At 40.3% G+C, this 21,265-nt stretch overlaps 1 protein-coding gene across 1 annotated transcript in view; it reads right to left on the reverse strand.

Moving 5' to 3' along the window:
• The window catches only part of IGBP1 (immunoglobulin binding protein 1), a 337,465-nt gene extending 320,000 nt beyond the window's left edge, over nucleotides 1-17,465 (reverse strand). Inside the window, exon 1 of the mRNA XM_044057182.1 lies at nucleotides 17,146-17,465. Within this exon, the coding sequence (XP_043913117.1) occupies nucleotides 17,146-17,375 (230 nt within the window). The 5' untranslated portion in view covers nucleotides 17,376-17,465. The remainder of the gene's footprint in view (nucleotides 1-17,145) is intronic.
• Nucleotides 17,466-21,265: the final 3,800 nt, after the last annotated feature.

Genomic DNA, 21,265 nt, shown 5'->3' on the forward strand with positions numbered 1-21,265 from the left:
AAATCTCCTAGCGCCTTGGCCGTAACAGCCTTTACAGAGTAAAATGTAGGCTCACAGCATGCCTATTTATAACATAACCAACTTCAATTAATCAATTATATCATTTAAGACAGAATACACATTTCTTAAAGTTAAAACAGAAATCAAATAAAGCTCTGCCAATGGCATTCTTTATTTAGCCCATAAGTATGACCAGTGACTCATTTTCTTCTTTGCCCCGTATTTTTCGTGAAACTGGGCTGGAAGTTACTCATAGAAATGAACCTATTAATCTACATGCTGAACCTAAAACTGTATAGAATAGTGGCGATGAGGTAATGATTCAGCAAAATAATGGATTTGCTGAACAGCAGCCGAATAGGCAAACAAATGTTTCAGAAATGGGAGGAATCCAGGTTTAGTACTACTACTAATCCTTTTGCGACGATAGGTAAAAAAAACAGTTCTGCTTTTCCTGCAGCACAGGAATTTTGTTCCCATTTGGAAAAACTGTTATTTAAGGAAACAGCTACCTTTTATAATTTAAACAGTTTGCAAAGATACCATGAATTGCAGATTACACCAAGGGGGCTTAGAGCCATCAAAAGTCCCTCTGCTCCATTTGAACGATCAGAGGAACAAGAACAGAGATTCCATGATGGATGGATTGCTGCAGCACATCGATGCAGTATGGAATGGGTCTCCATATTGATAGACAGAGAATTATAAAAGAAATAAAATACTGGAAGAAACAAACAATGTGTGAAGAGGTGATTAAAATAACATCTAATTCTGCATTAGAAACTTCTGTCAAGTATTAATGATCGCCTCACTACTTATGAGAAGGAATTAATACAAAGAAAGAAAAAATAAGCTTCAAAGAGATCTGAGGGATTATGAAAAGAAGAAAGCGTTCATACTGTCATCTAATCAACAATCCAAATGGCGCAGGGTTAGTTTCCAAAATCAGGAAACTTATGGTCAGCGAAAAAATCATAGCATGTATTCAGCAGAAAGTGGGGCATCTTCTATGGAAGAAGAGGAATGTAAGGACCAGGAATATCCCACATAACCTAGACCTGGCAATACGGAATCTTTTCAACAAAATTTTCATGGACCAGGAGCCACAGGATATGGTACGAGAAAGCGAATGTGGCAGGGACATGGTAACTACAGGGACTAGGGCCAAGGCCCATATAAATGAAGTAGATGGACAAATTAAACAGGTACTGCATAATGTAGTGAATTTTCAGGTAAAATATGTTGCAGTGGATTCTTATGCAGTTAATTTATCTAATCATGTGTTTGATACAGATGTAATGTCAGTTTTACAAAAGGGGCTAAAATGTATTTCCACAGTTTTTCCAAGATTGCATGAAGTTAAAGCAGAAATATTCAAATTAATTTGTAAAATGCATTTAAAGGAATATTTTTACAGTATTGTACCATACAATGTGAATATGTCAAATGAAGATACAGATTCATCTAGTGACAGCAGTTTTTATTCCTGTGATTCAGATGTTGAAAATAATGCATATAAATTATTTGATACAAACAAAATCTTACATCTCTGGATCACTGGCTGCTGTGGCTGCTGTACTGTGGGCTTGCTCTGCTGTAAGCTCTAGCTCTACTCCTGCCCTAAGCTACTCCTAACCTGTGTCTGAAGACCTTGGCCTTCCAACAGTGAATCTAACGTGGACTGCATCAACCTACCCTGTCCATTCTAGGAATTAAGACTGTAAGCTCTAGCTCTACTCCTGCCTAAGCTACTCCTAACCTGTGTCTGAAGACCTTGGCCTTCCAACAGTGAATCTAACGTGGACTGCATCAACCTACCCTGTCCATTCTAGGAATTAAGAGTATGTTTGGGCTCCTATATTGTTGATTTGTTTGGCTCCCATTGGGTCTCCTAAAGGGTTTAAAGCTGCCAGTGTTCTAGCCTCAACAGCCAGCTACCTCTCGCACCTTACCTCCCCCCTTGTTTTTGTACTCACTTCTCCTTCCAGCCACTCTCTTCACCTTACTTTTTCTTTCACATTGCCCCCTCACTATCCTATCCCGTATTTCTATCCCCACTCGCTATCCTTTCCACCTGAACTACTTACCAAAATACCTTCCTCTCCCAGCTACTACCTTGCTGCTACTTTGGCTCCTTCTGGCCCTTTTCAGACTGTAAAGCTTATCACTGTCCCTTTTCTCTTGGTGACCTGCACTCTCTACCCTATTTGCCATCTATCAGCCTTCTTATCTATTTCTGAATCCTTATCAGCAACCAACTTCTTCTCTATCTTACCTCTGTTATTCCTCCTGTCCTCCTGCTGTATGCTTTACACTACCTCTATATTATTTAACACTGTTGCTCTCTAGTCTTATCCCTACCCTTTCCTACTAGACTTTCACCTAGCCTATTCTTAATTACCTGCTTTTCTGATTGTCTCCTTCCTCATCTCTTCTTCTGTGGTTTCTCATCTTTCCTTCTCTGACTTCGACCCTTTTAGTGTAACTATCTGTTCTAACTCTTTATTCTCTTCCTTCTCCACTCACTGAACATTTTTACTGGTCCTATCCCAGACCTTTTTTCCATTTCCCTACTGTCTCTACTTGCTTCCGCCCACCCTCTCCTACTTCACTCCTGCTCTGCTTCCGCCCCGCCCCTATCGTTGATAAGTTTACTTATACCCCTTCCTGTCTCTGCGACACTCCCTTTACCATCCTAAACATCTCTGGATCACTGGCTGCTGTGGCTGCTGTATTGTGGGCTTGCTCTGGTAGGTTTTCCCATACGGAGATACCATATACCTAATCAAGACTATGTATATTGCTGCCCATAACCTGGGTTTCCTGCTGTATTTTTGTTGAGGTTACTGTGTTTGGTATTTTTGTCTAGTATTTCTATTAGAACGCTTTAGCGTTGGTTAGACTTGATGTTTCTTAATCACTGTACATGCAAACAGCAGGTTTTCTTAGTTTAGATCTGTTTTTGTGCTCCAAGCGCACATACTCTGTAACTAGTGATTCCATGCGCTCGTACTCTGTATATACTTATTTAACTGCTGTTACTCCGTTTTATGATACTGTTACTTGAACGCTTTAGCGTGTGGTTGAACTTAGAGTATTTAATCACTGTAATGAGAACAACGGTGTTTTTCTAGCTCTGGTTGCTGTAGCACTCCAACGCGCACCGTTTTCTAAACATATCTCAACTGCTGTTCTCCGTTTTATGCCTAAACAAGTTATCTCTCGTTTTGCATAGAGAGTACTGCACTTTCTTTTTCTTTTAACAATTGGTAAATGTGCTGGTGATACTCATTTACTAGAGGCATTCAAACGGGATTACACCTCCTCCCTCGCATGGTTTAGCAAAGCGTTTGCCTATTTTAAATGTGCTAGCTGGCTTAACGCTGTATGTTTTACTGCAGTACCCAGTATGTTTTAATCAGCGACGCACTGTTTGACTTGTGGTTAACTTTATTTAGACATTTAGGCTTCTCTAAACAGTGTGCTGTTCTTGTAGTACCTTGCCTTTAAAACTGCGCCACTCTTACTAAGCTCCCCCACGTGTCGAGTTGGTATTAGTTTGAGGGGTGTATAGCTAGTACATTTAAGGTCACTACACCATAAGTGATATACTTACTACAGCAGTTAGTCCTGCTGAGGATACTGCTGCTCCACTAGTTTTTAACTTGTTTTCTATTTTCTAGCCGACGCCAGTCTGCCAACTGTTTCACCTAACTTAGTTGCGGACCAATGTATTTTGCGATTTAGCGTGAAAGGGGTTTCAGGTGCCCTGCTCCTCTCTCTGCCTCCTCTAGCGACTCCAATTATACCGCTGGATTGTCCCCTTCTGTTTCTCATTTTCGCTGCTATTGGTTCACTAGATGTTCTCCTTGTTAGCTGATGCTAACTGCAAATGCTCACCTAACTTAGTTTAACTCCTCTCTGAGAGTTCAACGCGGACCTCTGTATTTCGCGCCATAGCGCAAAAGTGGTTTCAGGTGTCCTGCTCCTCTTTCACCCTCCTCTAGCGACTTATATTGTAACTTCTGGAATGTCCCTTTCTTTTACTCATTTTTGCTGATATTGGTCCACTTGCTATATTTACTGGATACAGCCCTACTTTTTACTCTAGTCTGGGGCCCTTAAGGTTGCGCCCTACCTGCTGTATGTATTGTGCATACCCCCCCCAGATTAATATAGTACTTAGGCTGCCCTCCACTACTGTCCTCCTGAAGAGAGTTTATATGTTTTATGACTGAATAATGATTCTTATTCACAAGAAAAAAAGACAGATTTGCTACCTGCTTCTAATGTCTTAGCTAGATCTCTGTATTAGATTGTTTATTCTATGTACTTGAATACAACTGTTGATTAATTTGTTGATGGTATGCTACTAAATTGTCATTTGTTAATGATATGCTATTTAACTAAATACTTTGCTAACACTGTCTCTCATTTTATTTTTCTTCTCTCTATCACTTCCTTCTTTTTTCCCAAAAGCTGTAAGCTCTAGCTCTACTCCTGCCCTAAGCTACTCCTAACCTGTGTCTGAAGACCTTGGCCTTCCAACAGTGAATCTAACGTGGACTGCATCAACCTACCCTGTCCATTCTAGGAATTAAGAGTATGTTTGGGCTCCTATATTGTTGATTTGTTTGGCTCCCATTGGGTCTCCTAAAGGGTTTAAAGCTGCCAGTGTTCTAGCCTCAACAGCCAGCTACCTCTCGCACCTTACCTCCCCCCTTGTTTTTGTACTCACTTCTCCTTCCAGCCACTCTCTTCACCTTACTTTTTCTTTCACATTGCCCCCTCACTATCCTATCCCGTACTTCTATCCCCACTCGCTATCCTTTCCACCTGAACTACTTACCAAAATACCTTCCTCTCCCAGCTACTACCTTGCTGCTACTTTGGCTCCTTCTGGCCCTTTTCAGACTGTAAAGCTTATCACTGTCCTTTTTCTCTTGGTGACCTGCACTCTCTACCCTATTTGCCATCTATCAGCCTTCTTATCTATTTCTGAATCCTTATCAGCAACCAGCTTCTTCTCTATCTTACCTCTGTCATTCCTCCTGTCCTCCTGCTGTATGCTTTACACTACCTCTATATTATTTAACACTGTTGCTCTCTAGTCTTATCCCTACCCTTTCCTACTAGACTTTCACCTAGCCTATTCTTAATTACCTGCTTTTCTGATTGTCTCCTTCCTCATCTCTTCTTCTGTGGTTTCTACACTTATAGCTCCCCAGCCACACCCCCTTTACTCTACTATCCTATCCCTCTCCTTCACCTTCCGTTCGCCCTGCGGGCTCACTCCGCTCCCCTCCCTATCCCCAATTCCCACCCACCCCCAGGGGTCCTACACTTATAGCTCCCCAGCCACACCCCCTTTACTCTACTATCCTATCCCTCTCCTTCACCTGTATTTTTCTTAACCCACCCCTCTACACACCCCTCCTACTCTTACCTCTTCCTCTTGGTCCTCTCTACTACCTTTCCCACTACTTTAACCTTTCACCTCTCTTACTGTATATCTCCTTTATCCTTCCACTCTCTCCACCAGTCCTAACCCTCTCTGGTACACATTAATATACTGTAGAATGAATCCCTGCTGTCCAACACTCCTTATTCTATCAGTCCTACTCTTAACCACCCTATTTTCTACTTACCATCTTACCTTCTTTGAAACCTCACTTACCATCCTGCCTACTTCCAGACAAAAACAAACCTCAACCATATACACCTTCACATCATACTCCAATACTAAATCCACCCCTAACTATCTTTCTTCCTAAATTTCACAGACTGTCTCACCTCAACTATATCCCACCCTCACATAAAAAACCTAAACTTCTAACCTTACTAAACAATAACATCATAAACAAACTAGGTAATCCTACCTTACTAGATGGTGACATTCACCCCAACCCAGGCCCAGCTGACCTCTCCCCTCAAATATGCTCTTCAAATCTTAATAATAAACTCCTCATTGGGCACCTTAACATTCAAAGTATAAACAATAAAATACCCCACCTTCATGCCCTCCTAGACACCTATTCTTTGACATTCTATACCTCTCAGAAACCTGGCTAAAATCAGGCACTAAGGACTCTGAGATAATACCCCAAGGCTATAACATACTTAGACAAGACCGAGCAAAACGTAAGGGTGGTGGAGTAGCAATCCTTTTTAAAAATCAACTTAACATCACTACTCTACCAACATATCCAATCCAGGATAGCAAAATAGAAGCCATCACAACTAAACTCCAACTAAACGCTAAAAAAGCCCTTTACATCATATGCATGTATCTACCTCCAGGCAACAATATTCCAATATTAGAAGACTTTCTTAGTTGGGTTTCTACCACCTACCCACAGGAAACAATAATCCTAGGCGACTTTAACATAGACTGGAGTACTATTAATGCTGAAAATCCATCCTCTCATATTAATCTACACGGTTTCTCCCAAACTATCACCTCTACTACTAGAATCAATAAGCACAGTAAAAGAGAGAGCATATTAGACTGGATACTCACAAACAATATTAACAAAACATATAAAGTAGGCACCTTGCCAGATGATATCAGTGATCACTCCCTAACTTATATTTCGAGAGAAAAGTCAGATTGTGTAAACACCCCTAATATCCGACAAATTCGCTCTACTAAGCATTTTAATATAGACCTTTTTCTAGCTGAACTCAGCATCTGTAACTGGAATTCCTTAAAAACACTTCCTCTTGAGGATGCAGTTTTATTCTTTAATACTACTTTCGATAGACATGCCCCAGAGCGATCCATTAGAATGAAGTCAAAAACTGTCCCATGGCTCTCCAAAGATACTAAAAAACTCATCCTCATCAGAAATAAAGTTTGGACCAAATGGAGATGCCACAGAAATAGCCCAGATTTTCTTCACTTCCGCCAGCTTAGAAATCAGGCTAAAAAAGCTATAATCTCAGACAAGAAAAAATACTACTGTGAACTTCAGCAAACCCATCTTAATAACTCCAGACAATTTTGGTTATCTGTGAATAGACTCCTCTCCCCAGGTACTGCCAAAACTCCCTCCCCACTAAATGCCAACCCAGACACTCCTCTCCTAACTGCAAATACTTTTAACTTTTTTTTCCAATACTATTCAATCCCTAGCTAGACAAATGAATACCAACAACTACTACCCCCCAAACAACCCAGCTAGCTCTTCTTACAACTTACCTACACCTACTTCCTACATCTATAGACTCATTCACAAACTGAAACCTTGTACTCCTTCAGCTGATAAGCTCCCCTCACTTTTCCTCCAAAAAGCAGCCAAAGAAATTGCATACCCTATATCCATACTCAAACAGAACTATCCAAGAGGGATCCATCCCAGATATCTGGAAAGTCTCTCATATTATTCCACTACATAAAGGTGGCAACTCTACTGACTACTCCAACTATAGACTAATTGCTCTCCTTTCACCCTTAGCAAAAATTATGGAGAAATGCATTCACCAGCAACTAGTACAATATCTGTCTCTTCACAACATTATAGCACCCTGTCAACATGGCTTTAGACCTCATCACAGCACCACCACTGCCCTCCTTTCTTTTATAGATACTATCAACAAAAATCGCAACAATAATCTTCTCTCTTCTGCTCTTTCCATAGATCTCTCAAAAGCATTCAACATGGTCAATCACTCTCTCTTAACTAACATTCTTGAATCTCTCTCGCTTGATAACCTAGCTATTAAATGGTTTAGATCATATCTTAGCAACAGGCAGCAAGCAGTCATATGGGAAAACCATATCTCTTCTCTTTTGCCAATTTCCATCGGAGTTCCTCAGGGCTCCATTCTTGGTCCTCTTCTCTTCTCTCTCTTCATCAATGATCTTCATTCTGCTATCCCACAAGCAACATGCATTCAATATGCAGACGATTCAACCCTTATTTGTTCTGCTCCTTCCACCACAGAACTGATCTCACTTACCCAAAACATATTTAATACTGTTGAAACATGGTTCTCTAAACGATTCCTCCTACTTAATGCCAAAAAAACTAAACTTCTCCTTTTCACCCCCACCACTCGTACCACCCCATTACATTTTTCCATCTCCTCTAACACTAACACTATCATCTCACCTGACTCTACAACAAAACTGCTAGGTATAACTGTCGACAACAATCTCTCCTTCGACCAACACATTAATTACACCATCAAATTAGTTAACAGAAAAATAGGATCCCTATATAGAATTAAACCTTTTCTAACCCCAGCAACTAGAACCAAAATAGCCCAATCCCATCTCTTATCTTCACTACTATATGCCTCCTCTATTTATACCAATCTTAAAAAAAGCAATCTAGCTAAATTAACAACCTGCTATAACAATATTGCCCGCTTTGCCACTGGTAACCCCTTCAGAACCCACCATTGTCTAAACTTAAAACTTCTAGGCTGGCTTGAATTCCAAAACTACTTGCTTATCCCTCAACTCTCTACTGCACATAGTATACTTTATCAACCTGACAACACCCCAATTCTTTCTCAACTGATAATCCCCTATAACAATCTCAACTCCCTACGCTCTTCTCATAAACTAATGGCCAAAGCAATTAAGTCAAACAACTTTGCTGGTGACTGTCTTTTCACTAATACAGTAGGTAGAAACTGGAATCTTCTTCCTAGTGACATAACTCTGACTACATCTTTGCCTCTTTTCAAACAGAAAATTAAACTGTACTTCCAAAACCACTGGCTCTGTTCCTGCAGTACACCTGACTAATTTATCTTATTTATTACTCTTACTCCTCTACTCCTCTCCACTCCAACTCCAGTTTCTGATTCTACCACTATTAGAACTACAAGTATTATACTTTCTCTGTAAAATTGTTGGAATTGAAGAACAGTACCTTTCTTTTTTCTGAGAAAACTTGTTACATTACTTTTGAATATCTCTCTTGCAGTGTTATTAATCCTTAAGTTGTATTTTTTTAGCAATATATTTCTTATGTAATGTACTGGTAGAAAGTGGAGCTTTTCTCCTCGGGCCTCTGCTGAAAATGGACTTGTTATCCAGCCAGACTAGCCCGGTCAACAAATGTAAAATAAAATAAAAATAAATAGTTAAAAGTACTTTTATGCCACCCTTTAAAAGTGTTAACATACAACGATTTAATAATGCTATCAATTTAGTAATAGAAAAATAATTGAATGAATTTAACAGAATCAACAAGAATTATAATTTATCAAAGGATGAATGGTATAAATTGAAACAACTCAGTAAGAATGATAATATTGTATTTAAGCCCTCAGATAAAGGGGGCAAATTAGTTGTTCTGAATTCTTCAATGTATTATGAAATGTGTATGCAACATTTGAACAATGAACAGATTTATAAAAAGTAGACATAACTGTTTTAAATCAGGCTCAAAGAGAATACAATATATTGATGGATAAAGGAGTGAGGCTCAAAGAGAATACAATATATTGATGGATAAAGGAGTGAGGATTCACTATTTTTCAGCTTCGCGTGTAGCAAAGAAGTTTACAAATAAAGAGTGCTCAGTAGCTAGATTTTTTTGTGTGCCTAAAATTCACACGTATCTACAACACCCCCGGGACGTTCAATAGTTTCAGCTATTGGATATTTTGCACATAATGGATAAAGAAGTGAGGATTCACTATTTTTCAGCTTCACGTGTAGCAAAGAAGTTTACAAATAAAGAGTGCTCAGTAGCTAGATTTTTTTGTGTGCCTAAAATTCACACGTATCTACAACACCCCCGGGATGTTCAATAGTTTCGGCTATTGGATATTTTGCACATAATTTAGGATGTCTTTTACATTAAATACTGTTGAAAGAAATATTGAAGATCCCATCTTATATAAAAGATTATTTTGCCTTTTTGGATAAGGTCGGGGAATTAAAATGGAAAGAAAATATGTACTTTGTAGTAGCAGATGTAACTAGTCTGTATACTAATATACAACATGTATATGGACTAGAAGCTATACAGTATTTCTTGGGAGATAATCCCAGAACACCATATATTAAAGGGTTAGTATATTTCTATTTGAACAATAACATATTTGAATTTGAGGGAAACCTCTATAGACAAAAACAGGGTACAGCCATGGGGGCAGCATTTGCCCCCATGTATGCAAACATGTTTATGGGATTAGTGGAGAGGACCCATATATATAGAAATATATTTTTTTCAGAGACATGTTAAATATTACTTTAGATTTATAGATGATCTTATATTTATACGTCATTAAGGCAGAGAAAAGGTACCCGAGTTTTTGAATTTTTTTGAATACCAACAGATTTGGAATTAAATATGACCAAGCACAAGTAGGAGTGAAGGTTATTTTTTTTTAGATATCACTGTAGAAGTAGTGAATAATGAGAAAATTAAAACTAGGATACATAGAAAATTCAATCAGCCGAATTTAATGCTACAAGCCACCAGTTGTCACCCACCACATACTTTGGTATCTATCCCGTATGGGGAATTGTTAAGAATTAGTGATATGAATGATTCAAAAATAGAAGCTGAAAGAGCTATTAGAATGTTTTTGAACAGGGGATATGAAGAGCAAACGATAATGGAAAGTTATGCTAAAATTTATGAGAATCACAATATTAGTAAGAATAAAAGTTATGTAGGTAATGGTGGAAATTGTAATAGAGTCTTAGAAAATAACATTTTTTGTTACTAAATATACAGTTTTTTCTGATAGATTTAATAATTTATTACAAGAATATTGGAAATTGATAAAGAGACAAGTATCCTCTTTGTCACAAGTAGATCTTAGGACATCCTATCAGAGGGGAAGTAATTTGCAAGATTTTTTGGTTCAAAGTAAATATAGTAGACCGAAAGAACCAATTAATAGTAATGTGAAGAAATTGGGCACAAGTCCTTGTGGTAAATGTTCTATTTGTCAAAATATATTACCTACATTTGACAAAATAAATGGAAAAAATTTTGAAATACAGGACTGCTCTTCCTGTACAACAAAGGGAATAATTTATACCATAACATGTTATTGTGATTATTTTTATATTGGAGAAAGTAAAAGAAGCTCGAGTGAAAGGATAAAAGAACATGTTAGGAAAATAAAAAAAAATGATAAGCCCCGTAGCACATCATTTTAACACAGTACATTTGGGAAATATTAATAGTTTGAAAGTTACAATTTTGGAACATATTTCCTTACATTTTGCTAGTGATGATTTACTTAAATATTTATTAAGAAAAAAGGAATCGATTTTTATTATTAAATACAATACTATGCAGCCTTATGGGCTAAATAAAGAATTAGGGTTACCACCGGTCCTACTTTGCAAGGGACAGTCCCTCTTTTGGCAGTTGTGTCCTGCGAAAAAATGGCAGATGTCCTGAGATTTTAGGACAAAAATATTTCCTAAGTTTTCTTTAATAGTTTCATAAAACAGTTTTTTTTATCTGAAGCACCTAAATGTTATATGAAATAGCATAAGCAACTCAAATGCTACAAGAACAAGCTTTTATTTTGGCAAAAAGGTGAAGGTTTGTCTTTTGTACTGGTCATGGCCATGTTTTGTCCTGCAAAATCTGACATTTCTACAAAAAATGTCCCACTTTGAGCATTTGAAAAGGTGGCAACCCTATAAAGAATGCCATTGGCAGAGTTTTATTTGATTTCTGTTTTAACTTTAAGAAATGTGTATTCTGCCTTTAAATGATACAATTGAATAATTGAAGTGGATTATGTTATAAATAGGCATGCTGTGAGCCTGTATTTTACTCTGTAAAGGCTGTTACGGCCGAGGCGCTAGAAGATTTTATGGTGAAACTTTTCATGTTCATTTCGCTGTGGAATTAAACAGATTTTAACTCAAGAAGAAGGCGTCACTGGTCTGTTGGGACATGGCATATATATTTACTTTCTACAAGTGTGGTTCAACTCGACTAAGGCAAAGCCTAATACTAGACAGCTCTTAATCCATGCCTGTTCCCAATGGCAGCAAACAAGATTCTTAGGTATGTTAGGCTGGTGTGGCATTATGGATAAAGGGAAGAACTGGACAGTTCAAGAATCAAGCGGCCAAATTGGACCCAATCAGGAGCAGCTTTAGGTCAACTGGTGCCCTAGGCAAAAGGGCTCCCCACACACCAGCTGGTGCTCCCATCCTGGTCTGCCTACACCAAATAAATAATGGAAAAAAGCACCCCTGCTACAGTGGTGCCCTAGGTGGTCGCCTAGTTGGCCTATGCCTAAGGCCGGCTATGGACCCAATAGCTTGGAATGCATAAAAATGGACATCTTATTGCATTTTAAGCAACGTTCTAGGTTTGTAAGAGCAACATTTAAAATGTGCCCCACCCCACTGGACTTTGTCCAGAACTGGTGTTGTAAGAGGTTGAGATCTATTCCTGCCAGTGGACTCATTCTGCTATTTCCACAAAGAATTACTGGTACTTTTCTGTTAAAGCCCTACCACTTCGCACTGCCGTGAAGTGAAGCTGTACCACCTTGCACTGCTGTTCTTCTGGCATTTGGGTTTACTAATTACAAAACCTAAAATTACAGTGCAGATGAAGAAAAGATACTGCATTAACAATGGTTAGACACTATACACATATACCTCTTAACGCAAGAAATCAGGACAAAGGGTAAAATTGGGGGGGGGGGGGTGACAAAAACCCAGGGACAAATTTTTAACATTGCTCATATAAACATAGAAAGTTGTTAGAATGACCAGGTTAATGTTAGTATGCATTTTAAGTCTGAAACTCAAATGTGTGCCATTACTTAGAAACTTCAATCCTACTTGCTCCTAAAGCATTTTTATATAGGTAAAGTACTTGTATACTAAACAAAGTACTACATTAGCCTAGAATCCCCTTGAGTACCCATTTCCCTATAGGTCCCTTCTGACTCAGTTACACAGCAAACTTTTTCACTTTTTCTAGCATGTCGAAGGGTCAGTTGCTAGCGTCCTCTCCTGTTCAGCTGGTGAATCTGGGCATCTTGAGGCAATGTTACAATTGCCTCATGTACACAGACAACCCACTCCTTCTCCCACAAAACACAAATACATGTGAGAGATGCAACTATATAGCCAAACTGGAGGCTGAGCTCTCTCAACTCAGGACTGGCAAGACCAGACAGGAGGAGAAGGAAACCACGCACACCACAAACCCAGTTTCACATAGAACTATCACAACTGCAAAACAAACACATTAAACACACAAAGACATACTCGGAGGCACTGATCAAAAATCTACCAAAACTACAGAGGCCTCCAAAGCAGACACCCAAGCAACTGCCACCTCAAGACATAAGACATGCAACACATAGTTCTCAAAGTCAGTGTGCTAAACAGTCACAGCCCTTTAAGGCCAAACACAATGCCAGACACACTTGCTATAGGTGACTCCATAGTCAGACACACTGACGTCCCACTCACCAGACTGAACAAGGAAAAGATCACAGTAAGCTGCCTGTCAGGCGCTAGAATCCGCCACATAACGCAAGCACTCAGGTCACTCCACAGCAAGTACAAGTATGACTCAGTCATTGTCCATGCAGGTGTGAACGACCTGAGACGTACCTCCCTGGACTACATGAAAAGAGACATAGAGGAGCTCTCAGATTATGTAGCCCAGGCCGGTATGACCCTGACCCTGAGCAGTATCCTACCCTCACCAAGAATGATGCCACAATACAGAGACAAAATGATCAGCTTTAATAATTGGCTTAATTACTGGTGTCATTCTAAGGGGATCCAATGTCTGTCTGCCTGGGATGACATGCTTGACAAGCCACGCTGCTTCGCAAGGGACGGCTTGCACCTGTCACCCCTGGGCTTCCGGATATTGGCAAAGGCTCTTGCCACCCCCATAGTGCTTTTTTAGGCAAGGCTCAAATGATAAACCTACCACCCTAGAAAACAAAAATGGAGAAAAACTAAGTGTAATACTGCTCAATGCCAGAAGTCTAAACCTCAAGATGCATGCCCTCGAAGCCCTCCTCAGTATGGAGAACATCGATGTCTGTGCTGTGACTAAAACCTGGTTCAAGGGTCCTGAGAGCACCCCAGCACTATCAGGTTATACCTCATATCATGCGATCCGGCCCCAAAATCCGGACCGAACCACAAAAGGAGGGGGAGTATCCATATTCATAAAGGATACCCACACCTCCAGGTTAGTGGCAACGCACGAAGCATCGGAGACCATTCAGGTGCAATTAACCATAGGTAAAACTGCCCTACAGTTTGTAACATGCTACAGACCACCTTCTCAAACTCAGGAAACCCACACAGCCTTCCTGAAGACACTGGAGAGTTTGAATGTCTCTCCAAACACCATCATATTGGGTGACTTCAACTACCCAAACATAGACTGGGAACATTACTCAAGCCCCAACACCCTAGCCCAAAAAGTCACCATTCCCACAAGAGGAGAAAATATACTAGACCTGATCATCACAAACATGGGGACAAAATGCTCCACACCGGAAGTATATCCCTCATTGGTGAGATCAGACCATAAATTAATCTCACTGGAGATCCACATCCCACCCCCACCCCCAGCAAAAAAGACCACAGTGAAGAACTTCTCAAAAGCAAACTTCACACTTCTTAAGACTGGAGTGGTATCCTTCAAGGCCCCCGAGCCAGTGGAAACCACAACCCACGCTGCTGAAACCCTTACAAATGCCTTCTACGAGCACCTCCAGGAATGTATGGATCAAGCAATCCCTAATAAAATCAAGACCCTTTCCACCAAAGGCAGGCGCCCGGTCTGGTGGACTCCAGCCATAAACAAACTCTACAACAAGAGGAGAAAGCTACTACATGACAGAGCAAAATCCCTAAATGGGAAGGCATCTCTGATCAATACTAGCAAAAAACTACGATCACTCATAAAATCATCCAAGGCCAACTTTGAGAGAAAAATAATGACACAAAAGACAATCATAAAGCCTTCTTTAGCTATGTTAGAAACCTGGGTGGAAACTCCCAGATATGCTCAGAATTAGTCCAAAATGATAAAAAAAATCAATGAACCCACAGACATTGCCAACATACTGGCAGACAGGTTCAGTGCAAATTTCTCCCCTCCCTCCCCCCCAAAAGGAGAAATATCTATCCCACCAGAGTCTAGCCTCCCAAACATCTCAGATGCCCAGGTGAGAGCTGCTCTCTAAAGCAAAAAACACAGCATCAATGGGACCGGACGGTGTCCCCGGCTGTGTGCTACACGAACTCAATGAGGAACTAAACCCACACATAAGGCTGCTGTTTAATCTTAGCCTTACTACAGGATACGTACCCAAAGAATGGCGTACGGCAACTGTGGTCCCACTCCACAAAGGCGGTACTTCTACGGACCCTGGAAATTACAGCCCCATAAGCTTGACGAGCCTTGTCTGCAAAGCTATGGAGAGGATCATAATGGAACTCATAAATAAAGACATTGGGGACCTACAGACACTGGATCCTACACAATTTGGCTTTGTCAAGGGCAGATCCTGCCTCTTGAACTTGGTCGACTTTTTCGAAACAGTCACTAAGGCCATTGATGAGGGTAAGGCAGTTCACACAGCCTACCTTGACCTAGCAAAAGCGTTCAACACAATACCCCACTTGGGCATCATAGAAAAGCTCACCAGCTTAGATGTAAACCCATAGGTCACAAGATGGGTTGCAAACTGGCTCAAGGACAGAACACACAGGGTTAGAGTTGCTGGTGCCATGTCAGACTCTAAGCCAGTCACGAACGGTGTCCCACAGGGCTCAGTCCTGGGCCCCCTCTTGTTCGGCATTTATTTTTTCTGAAGTGCAGGCAAACATAGGGGGATTGTGGCTGACAAAATTTGCAGATGACTGCAAACTGGGCACCATAATTGACACTCCATCAGACACAGACATCCTCCAGAGAGGTCTCATAGAAATGGATAACTGGTGCCAGAGCCATGGCCTTAAGCTAAATGCCAAAAAATGTATAGTCATACCCTTTGGGAAAAACAAGGTAACCCCTAATTACCACATAGGTGGTAATCCATTAAACACGGAAGAAGTTATCAGGGACCTGGGGACCCAAGTTGACAGTAACCTCTCTTTTGACACTCACACTGCCAAAGTGGTTAGGAAGACCTTCTACATTGCCCACCTGATCATGAAGGGATTCACATCCAGATCAGGAGAGGTCATTGTACCCCTGTACTCTTCACTTATCAGACCAATGATTGAATACAACGCCCCATTCGGAATGTACCTTACCCGACACCTGCAGCAGTTGGAAAGACCCCAAAAGTTCCTCACCAAAAGGATAAAGGGGCTCAAACATATGTCATATGATGCCCGACTGAAGAAACTCCAGCTCTATTCAGTCGCATACAGTCTGCTCAGAGGTGATCTGTGCCTGACATACAAGGCCATGTCCAACCCGGAATTAATGGACATGCTCCACCTCAAAAAATCCAAATCCACCAGAGCCACGAGAGCAAGAGACTTAAACCTCAACACGGATATAAATAGGATGTGCTGGAGGGACAGATTCATCACCCAGAGACTCCCTACACTATGGAACAGAATCCCAGTCCATGTGAGGCAGAGCCCCTCACTGACTCTGTTCAAGAGAAATCTTGACGAGTGGATGGGAGATCGTAGGTTTACCCCGGGAATCATCTCTGTATCACTGCTGGACAGAGGCACAGCAAACTAATGGGTATAGTATTCTCATCCTAAGGGGTGGTGAAAGCCACACACACTCTGGCTAGGCTTATAAATGCCCTGGGGCAGATAGCCTAGTATGAACCTATGAACGTGGTACAGACTAAAAATATGAGGCGAAAATCTGGACAGCTGAGAGGTTTAATGTGTAACAAACACGGTTTGTGGTTTTCTCATATTGCAAACAGAACATAATGAAAATGTGAACGTCACATAAGAAAGTCAATCACATTACTAAAGCATATTATTTTTCATAAGGCGTATAAATGGTGATCCATCATCAGCACATAAACACTTACCATTCCTATCAACCCACCGAAATAAAGCGAGGAACATCTACAAAATGTATACACACACATTATATATATATTATTATATACACGAAAAAATGGTCAAGAATTACATCTTCACATGTACCACAGCTCACTTTTCCCTACCTGAACAAGTCAAGCTGTGTCACCATTCGAGTCGCCTGTTCCAAGCTGTTTATGGCCCTCTTCACTTTGTTTTGTAATGCTGGAGAAGATGGTGGTTCCATGCTGCTATCAACATCTTCCAGCAGTTTCCAACCAGTATCCAGTAACTCGGGCAAGCGGGGATGATCACTCTCTTGAGAATCTTGCCCCTCGGTAGGACGGTGCACAGTAGCATCATCTGAATTTGCCATTCCTACTGCTTTGGTTTTTGCTAGAGTCCCATAGCTGAAAGGACCCCACTGACATCACCTGCGACGTTGTGGGGTTGGGAAAAGGAGGAGTTTAAGGAGGAGACTGCTTTCACATCTTACCGGAAACAAAAGCTGTTGGTCATTGGGGACACGATATTTCTGTAAATGTTCCCGTGTATTTTGCGCGAAATAAATTATACGTGATACATAGTTATGATATAATAGTTGGCTCATGTTTTATGTAATTTATTTTAAACGTACAAAGGTTGGTTTCAATTTAAAACTTGTTTGCTGCTGCCTGCTGCGTGTGGCTAAAGAGGTGTCTGCATATTGTACAAAGGAACTTAACACTATTCTCGGATGGTGGGCGGTTATATAGCGTGCTGTTATTTCCGTGCATAATTTTGCATTAAGGCGGAGCCATTGCTAAGTTTGCGAACGAGGGGTTGGTCGTAAAACTGTTTATATAGTGGGACTATTTGTTCTAAATAATGATTTATTTTATTTTGCTAGGGTTTGTCCGACTGGGTTTAGTAAAAAAAAAAAAAAAAAAAAAAAGACTTTGCAGCGGAACGCCGGGGAGAAAATCTCCAAATCCAAACTTTTTTAAGTATTCAGTTATACACATATTGCCAAATATATGACTTTGATGCACAAGTATATATGCTTTTTTCTGATTCTTGTACTTTGATTTGGGGAAAGTATAATTATTAAGGATGAATGTAAATTATAAAATTATGTAACTCTGTCAAAAAAAATCTTTATATCTTTTTTTTTTCATTTTTGGGAAGGTGTATAACTGTTATTTTATTTCCATGGCTGTTTTTCCCTTTATGTGATGTATGATGTTGAATCCACAAAAGTGTTTTCATTTTTTTTTTTTTGGAGGGGGGTGTAAATCATCTAATTACATAAATTTGCCAACACATGTATACGTTTTTTTTCTTTTTCCTTTTTTTGTGGGATGGTGAAATGCCTGTTAAAGAACCAGAGGCATAAACTGAATATTATCTTACTGCAAAGTTCTGCACAATCCAAACCTGCCAGCACTACTAAAAGTACTTATTTTCCTCTCAAAAGCTGGTCATCAACTGACACCAACTCCTCCTCTTGTTCACTGGTTCTACCAGACCTGCCTTAGCCTTCCCCAGACTCAATCCGTGCAAGGTATGGGGACATTGAAGGACTGAAGATGCTGATGCAAAACTGTTAATTTTAAAACTGAATAGTTTTATGGCCTCGGTGGTTGCAAAATTATTTAAGAGTTGTGGGTACCTTGCCATGTTTGTGTTCCTTGGCAATATACTTTCAGATGTCATATTCACCGTGACGTAATTGCAGGGGAGACAAGATTCCTAATGAACTGACATAGTGGCATTGGATTTGGGGGATACACAAGTAATGATGTTGATAGGGACTGGGGTTGTCATCCTCAGCAGTGATGCTGACAGAAAGTGAGATACTAATGAGCAGTGCTAGCAGGATCTGTGGAAATTCTGTAGAGACAGAGAAGTGCAGATGATGATACAATACGGATATGGTTGTGGGGAGACAGTGAATAGGCAGTATTGATAACAGCTTTTGAGAAACTAATGGTCTGTATTGATAGCAGGAAATAAGTTATGAGATTAAGCACACTGATTAGGACTGTGCTGAAGTGGCTAGTGTTTTTCTTGAAGGAATGTAAATAACATGGAGATACAGGCAGTGGATGTAGGAGGGGACACTTGCAGTTTTAATTAAGCATTAATCAAAAATTGCAGTTTGTAAAGCATTTATTAAATGTTATCTGTATAGTCCAGCATTTAATCTTCTGAAGGACAGACCGAGTCCATAAAAGAAGGCAGGAAGAGCAGTAAACACCTTAAACATGCAATTATAGGAGTAAAGTTAATGATCAAATAAGGAAACCTGAACTCGGCACCACTTGAAAGTAGGAAGGGAATGATCAAGGAGTAAGCAGACACAGGAATAGCGTTCTCAGGGGAAGTTAATAGAGAAAAGGAGCTGTATCCCAAAAAGGGGAAAACAGGAATAGGCTGAGATGAGAACTACTGGGGCAGGAGTAAGAGAACAGCAAAGGCTGGAAGATAAAGGTGAATTAAGTGTTCGGGTGTAATGTCAGAACTTGGTTTTGATATTGTAGGTGTGGAAGATTGTATAGGGTCTGCAAGACTCTAAAGAAAAGTCATGTAAAGATATGACATATACAGGTAGTAGTGGTTTGGCTAGTCAAGTGAGAATGGGTAGAAAAGGACAATACAGAGGACAGCAACATGTCCATGGTTGGAAAAGACAAGAAAAGGCAAGAGCAACATGAAGGATGGTAGCATACAAGTACTGGTAGTCTGAATAATAAGGACAGGGAAGTAGAAAGTAGAAGTGGTAGGATATGTGATATGTATTCATTTCTTGAATAAGAGACTCTTGAACTGTAGGCCAGGTCTGTGGGAAATACTGTTATATAAGCTTTTTCCATGGAAAGGAGACATGGTGTTAATCTTGGCCTGTCAGACCATGGTTAGGCAGAAGGGGAGAACATTACATGCAATAGTCTTAGAGATATTGTCAGGAAACCATGTGGCTAATCTAGGTCACCTAATCTGCATTGTCATGCTGAAGATAGTATGAGATCATATTGAACCTGGGGCCTGACTTGGAGTAAAATGTATGTGATTTTCCAACAGTTATATTATTGAAGCAGAGTGTACTTTACTTACTATTAAGAGGGCAATTGTTCATCACAAACTATCTTTTGCAAACAGCAATTAATGTAGTGCCACATGGAGCCATTCTGTCAATTTTGATGTCACAAACGCTGACGGTCTTCATCTTTGTGAGACTGTTATCTGATTAGCTCATATATGGAACAGGGCAGACTGGGGCAACTCCAAATGCAGTCCTCCCAGGTTGAGTGACAGTGGTATGAGTTTGAAACACTCAGACTAGACTGGCTTCTCAGTAGAGCTATCAGATAGCTTCAAACCTGGAATCCAGTAAAGTGGCTGTGTATTTCTTTCCCCCAGTGGTCATGGGGAGATGCTGTAAACCTTGGCTTGTCATATTGTAAAGTTTTGAGGATGTGGTAGTACGGAGTTTTGAACCTTTTCCTTCTTGGTAAAGACAATAGGGATGTGTCACTGTGTGCCTTTCTACAAGGGAGGTGGCAGGGAGTTATTGTGTGCATTTGGGCCTTGCTCTCAGAGTGGCATTAAGCTGTGCTAAAGCCAGCGTACCACACAGATGATACAACAGTACTGTATGTGGTTCTCCCACATATATGCTAACCATGGTGCAGGTCTGGCCTAGTAGATCATGTTATTTCAAAGAGAGTGGAGTTCAACCATCTCACACCTGCATTTGGGAACTGGAGAAGCATCCATGTATGTTCTAGGGCAATGGTGTGAAGCTGTATTATGAGTTTGGGTGCCTGATCATAAACTCTGGGCTTTGTGAAGAATCACATTAGACCTTCTAAAATCCAGGAATAGGTGACGGCTGGTAGCATTAATGTGCATTCTTCCCATAGCCAACTCTGTGGTACGTGGGGGAAAAAGCCATGATTGTGACTCAACCAATGCAGTTTCAGCTAACAGCTGTGGCATTGGTGGGAGCAGAATGAATGGAGAAAGCGAGACAGTAATGATGTGAAGTTTACTCATTGGATCAAGTAGTTCATGCCCAGTGTATAGACACTTAAAATCCCTGATAAAGGTCATGGATTCCCAGAAGCTTTTTGCCTTCAAGGAGACAAGACATTTGAGGAGACAGCTTTCAAGCTTTCACAGGGAATGTAGAAGGAAAGTTGGTAGGGTCACCAGAAAAAAAACTATGATTTTCCAAGCAGGATGGCAGCACTGTTTTGGATAGTCGACAATCATTTCATAGGA

This window comes from Protopterus annectens, chromosome 15.part0 (genome assembly GCF_019279795.1).
Source record: "Protopterus annectens isolate FY-2018-M chromosome 15.part0, PAN1.0, whole genome shotgun sequence".
NCBI lineage: Eukaryota > Metazoa > Chordata > Ceratodontiformes > Protopteridae > Protopterus > Protopterus annectens.